Source organism: Dreissena polymorpha, chromosome 1, assembly GCF_020536995.1.
Source record: "Dreissena polymorpha isolate Duluth1 chromosome 1, UMN_Dpol_1.0, whole genome shotgun sequence".
NCBI lineage: Eukaryota > Metazoa > Mollusca > Bivalvia > Myida > Dreissenidae > Dreissena > Dreissena polymorpha.
The window spans coordinates 59,221,969-59,227,968 of record NC_068355.1 but is presented as its reverse complement, the minus strand read 5'-3'; the positions used below and the strand labels follow the sequence as shown (position 1 = coordinate 59,227,968).

Genomic DNA, 6,000 nt, shown 5'->3' with positions numbered 1-6,000 from the left:
ATTAAACATATATTGTAATAAAGACATTATAAAAAAAAACTTAACAAATCGATTACATTTGAGTATTTTTCTAGCATTGTAATTTACAGTTCAAGTTAATCTTGGCAAATGAATGATCACGAGTATATCACCAACAAAATTAAAGGAATGTTAACTTTAACAAATAACGTTTACTGTCATATAGCTCATACCCTATTAATACAACGTAAATCTTATACATCAATGTGGACACTTTATCGTTACAAATTCAATTTGTTCGCAGACGATTTAAATAAACTCCACGTACACAATATGAACAGATACTCATACTATATATAACAAATAAGTTATTTTTGTGATGAATTTGAAACATATGGAACATTTTAAAACTCATATAAATATAATAAACAACACAATGAATACAGAAAAGAAACATGATTAAATAAATAAATAAAATAAAACATAAAAATGGAAATAAATCAGATCAAAATAAGTTTTCAAGAACAATCATTCGTGTGATTTGTTCACACTTGTTACTAAAGTGTTACTCCCATTTGCTCAAAATAATTTAGAAGCACGTTCTCCATAAAATTTCAATGACGTTTCTTGCACGAGAACTTTGTACATACAAGGACGCCAGAGTTTTCAGGACGTCATACGTGTTTTCAGTCGTAACTGGGCTTTGATGGAAGCTTGTTTCCGCCACCTACAGAATAATACACATGACATTTTAATTGTCCCCTTGCTTGAATCTAGTAAGAAAGTCTTAAATTAAATATAACTTTCTAAGGTACGACACATGCGTGAAAATACGTAACTAAGTGGTAAAGGCTATACGGAGAATGGGCGTTTCACCAACACTAGTTTTATCTCCACGGATTTATATTCATAGACTAGTATATTCCATAGTGGAAAAACTATATAAAATGGGTCATGCAGCGACAAAACACTTGACTTTTGCAGATAAGCAACGTTGAACAAGAGAACATTTTATATTTGATTCTTCCGTGTCATATCAAAATGCGAACTTATGTTGAACCCTAATGTGAACTACAATGTATACTCCCTGAAACATTTTTTCGAGATAATTGTCAAAGTTTGTCATGTTAAAATATAACATACATTAATTGTTAACTTATTATAAATTACGTCCAAATAGCACGCGGTATTTCGACACTTACCAAGTAATCCAGCGTATCCATTGTCTGAAAAAGGTAGTTAGTAACCACATCTTCTTGTATGAAGGACGCCATCTCGAGACACCACGGTTCAAATTCACCGAACATCTTGCGAATAGCCGCCAACAACGTCTGTCAACAAATATGAGAGGATTTTTTGTAGTCGATAGGTTACAACTGTACACACTAAGTTAGCATAATTATGATGGTGGTGACGGTGTTTAGTTTGTGCTTTTGTTGTTGTTGTGGTGGTGATTAAATTGTTGTCAATACTAATGATGATGTTGATGATAATAATGATGATGATTGTGGTGTTGATTCTGTTGATACAGTTGCTGCTTATAATAAGCGTGTTATTTTGATTATGTCCATGAAAATTTGATATAAAGAAGAAAGAACCACTATGAAATTGAATTGACCACCACATTTAGATTTATAATAACACAAGTAACATTTTAAGACAGCAATTCGTAAAAGGAATCAACTTACATAATAATTCAGTCCGTTCGGTTTCACTTTCAATCGGAAGAGACTTTAATGTACAGGAATAACACATTCGTATACAATTTCAATCCTTTCTGCTTGAATTCACATTAACATGCAAGGTATGACGATTAAGGAATGAAACATCGTATATACCGTAACACTACACTAAGCATAACTCATTCATAAATTCAGAGGGAGTTTATTTTTAGACATTAACTTTCTATCATTAATTTACAACTTACGGGTTGTGTGGATATTAATTACGGGTTTTGTGGATATTATGCATTTTTAGAAAACAAAGTCGAAATGTAAGATGACTAAATCTGGAGAGTTTCTAAGAAGCGACATTACATGACGAGTTTTAGGAGAAGGTAGTTTATCATGTTCTTAGTTATGTTTGTTTCTCGTTCTATAACTTTAGAAAAAACCTAAACCTGATTTAATCGTGCACGTGACATTACATTAATAGCATTGGAATGTCGCAGAGTGCCATCATACAGTGTGACATTGCATTAATAGCATTGGAATGTCGCAGAGTGCCATCATACTGTGTGACATTGCATTAATAGCATTGGAATGTGGCAGAGTGCCATCATACTGTGTGACATTGCATTAATAGCATTGGAATGTGGCAGAGTGCCATCATACAGTGTGACATTGCATTAATAGCATTTGAATGTGACAGAGTGCCATCATATAGTGTGACATTGCATTAATAGCATTTGAATGTGACAGAGTGCCATCATACAGTGTGACATTGCATTAATAGCATTTGAATGTGACAGAGTGCCATCATATAGTGTGACATTGCATTAATAGCATTGGAATGTCGCAGAGTGCCATCATACAGTGTGACATTGCATTAAAGGCATTGGAATGTGACAGAGTGCCATCATACAGTGTGACATTGCATTAATAGCATTGGAATGTCGCAGAGTGCCATCATACAGTGTTTTATTGAAATACGTATGGTTTTTATCCATGAGTTCAATATAGGTGTGTACAAAAGAAAAGCATCTTACAAATTATCAAATTAGAAATTGAATACATTAATTAATTAATAGATACAATTCAGTTTGTATACCCCGTTTCTTTGCAATTCTTTGCGTTTTCTCCAATTTTGACACGTCTAGTCGGATCATGGAAACACGCCATTATACCGAATTACCACGATGGACTATATACGTATGCAACTTAAAACGTCCACATAATGCCTAATGCCTGACTCCATGTTGGAATATCATGGGTTTTACACCAATATAAATACAGTACACGTGTTGCCATGAATCCGACCCACAATTTCTCAAAAAGCTCCGATCGTTTTCAAAACAAACGATCTTGAATATATTGATAATTAAATTAACGGCGCTCTGGGCATACTGCTTGTGCTTAACGAATCTACTCATTTGCTTGTGGAATGTTTCGTCAAAGGTTGTCTCATCTTAACAAAATTCCAGTCTAGGCGGAAAATGTCGCCCATGGTTAACTTGTGCAAACTGCACAAGCTTATCTGCGTTGACATAGAGCACACATGCATTAAGCCCCGATTTTAGCTTGGCTTATCGAGGTGACAAATGTTATTTATTATTTCTTTGTCATAGTGTATTTGAGTTGTTACCGTATTTGTTATTCCTTTGTCATAGTGTATTAGAGATGTTTTTTATTATTCCTTTGTCATTTTGTATTTGACTTGTTATTTATCATTCCTTTGTCATGAAGTGTATTTGAGTAAACGTGTGTTACAACGATGAGGAATCTTACTGTAATACACTTGAATCATAAAAAGAAATCCAAGAAACTGGCGAAACTTACGAGCGCTTTACATTGTCGGGCGTGTTCCGTTGATTCAGACGTCAATACAGGCCGTTGTAGCTGAACAGACAGCGTGTAAATGTTTTTCATTGTAACGTTAGAGCCGCTTGTCTGAAAATATCACTGCGATTGTTAAAACCACAGAATATGACGTTTTGAAAGAGTAACGTTTGAAATACACGGTCACATCAACGATATCCTACACCTGTTTACCAATAAATGTTTACTTTCTATTAGTGCTTCAATGTTAAAGATCTAGTATGTACTGTGGTATTATTTTTTCATATTCGACTTCTTTCGAACCATTAAAAACAAATTTCATAGCAGTTCAAGTTAAGTTTTTTTTTAGTTTTTTTATAATTATTTGTAATGGCGAAGATCTCTGGAACTTTAAGAATGCCTACTTCATGAATATATGACCATTGTCGTGGAAATCGTCATTTTACCAAACCTTTGCACAAGTCCCAGTAAAACTTTAAACTCGCACATTGAAAAATGTAAGTATTAATGTACGTACCTGCTTGTTAAATTGTTCTTCAACTTTCTTCTGGAGTCTCGCTATAGCCAGGAATACACCAGATAGGTGTGCGGTAGTTACGGTTATAGTTGGACCGTTCTGATTTGGGGCTGTTGATACGGTTGACCATTCTGTTTTCTGACTTGTTACGTCACTCGAAGAGGAGCTGACGTCAAAGCTTGCACGTTCCGTTGTCACAGGGGCCGCGTTTGAACGCTGGCATCGACACAGTACACAAATGACCACTAAAAATACGTCTGAAAAATCCAATATGCACGTGAAAAGCCACGAATAAAGTCGTATTATACAATCATTCATATTATAGAGCAATGTTGGTTTACGTTCAACTTAATTTGATATATCTGAAAATTCACTCAATGAAAGGAATAAATAACAAAAAGGCCAACTGCTAATTGTTGTTTCATGTTGAACTTGTAAGATTTTTGATGTTTGAGAGACACAGGTCTAAAGATAGCCATATAAGTATTATGTCGCTACAGATCTGTTTAGAATCAAATAGTTTGAATATATCATTAATTTAGTAATTATTTTTACCCCCATAGCGATTGCAATTAACAAAAACTATTTTGTTATTTATAAATGCCTATTAAGTTTTACAGTTAGCATTCGGAAATTATGTTTGTATACGTAGTTGTAGAGTTATACCTTGTTATACACAACCATGTACTATATGAAATGTTAACCCTTAGATAATGGCAAGCCTGTGTCTGAGAACCGTTTGTTGTAATGTTTGTGCTTTCTTTTTTCTTTTTGTTTTAAGGAGATCTACTTCGATATTTTAAATCAATATAATAAAAACAGAATAATACATTACTAATCGCATCAATTTTCACATATTTTAATCCGTATTTATACCTAATATTTTGACAGATGTTCTATATTTTACTATTAGTGTCTTAAGATCTACTGCGATATTTTCAATCAACACAATCAAAGCAGAATAATACATTACTTTTCGCATCAATAGTCACGTATCTGAATCCGTATCTATACCTAGTATTTTTTCTGATGTTCTATATTTTACTATTAGTCCAAGTAAATAATTATCTTTGAGAGTTTCTGATTAATTACTTACAATATTGCATCTTCAAGACTGATTCTTTTCGTTCTTGCTTCAATTCTATGTTTTCTTTACAGCTTACCAACATGTAAAAATAATCAATCTGAATGGTTATTTATACCCTAGAAAGGTTCAATATTTTTAGGATCAGTGGATCTTCCACTTTTGACAGTATCTCATCAGTAAAACCACATGGCGAAAATAAAAGCGTTTTTAATTAATGCGCCAAACGAAAAAATGGGAAACTTAACATCCGCAGCGAGCGTTTTAGCCAATCAGAAGCGTGGGAAACCTCACTGTAGTAAATAGGCTGACAGTGAGAGATGTAAAGATACGACTGCAAGTATGTAACATTTATTTGGATGTATTGGCCATGGACTATAGACCCAGTGAACTAAGTTATCTTATTCGCGTATTATATTCAACGTTTTTAAGGATGGTGTTTTTTTCACAAACATCGTTAGTACTTGATACATTCATACGAAACTTAAAATATTTGCAGCCGTTCATTGCCACGGATTAATAATCTCTCAACTAGGTATCACTACAATTATAAGTAAAAAAATATGGAAAGAAAATTTAGATGATTTTATGTAGAGTTGGTTCCACTCTGCCGAATCAGCTTTATTTAAAAGACGTGAGCCGCGCTGTGGTAAAATGGGGCTTAATGCATGTGCGTCCTCATATGTTGACCAAGTACTACATTTTCTGCTCTTATGGATTGTTTCGTTTAAAGGAAGTCTCTAAAAAAATCAGTTAAACCTATGATAATTATTAATATAAAACTACCGAAGCTTATTCTTGGACGCGCTGTGAAGAGCTACTAGAATCGAACATGTATGGCAAATATTGTCCGTTTAAAAAAAAAATGCAACTGTCGCTGTGCCGGAAATAATTGAACAATTGAATAGCCCAATCATTTTGAATGCGGTTCATATCCACTTATT

At 33.7% G+C, this 6,000-nt stretch overlaps 1 protein-coding gene and 1 long non-coding RNA gene across 2 annotated transcripts in view; both read right to left on the bottom strand.

Moving 5' to 3' along the window:
* Positions 1-413: 413 nt before the first annotated feature.
* On the bottom strand, positions 414-1,777 carry LOC127868187 (uncharacterized). The gene is made up of 3 exons (XR_008043905.1): positions 1,647-1,777; positions 1,161-1,289; positions 414-685 (listed from the first exon to the last, which is right to left on the bottom strand). It is a non-coding gene; the product is annotated as an uncharacterized LOC127868187 (long non-coding RNA).
* A 1,877-nt stretch (positions 1,778-3,654) lies between these two features.
* Positions 3,655-6,000, bottom strand: part of LOC127876725 (uncharacterized) — a 34,976-nt gene continuing 32,630 nt past the window's right edge. Inside the window, exons 5-6 of the mRNA XM_052422187.1 lie at positions 3,973-4,188; positions 3,655-3,660 (exon numbers count right to left, since the gene is read on the bottom strand). Coding sequence (XP_052278147.1) covers positions 3,655-3,660; positions 3,973-4,188 — 222 coding nt within the window. The remainder of the gene's footprint in view (positions 3,661-3,972; positions 4,189-6,000) is intronic.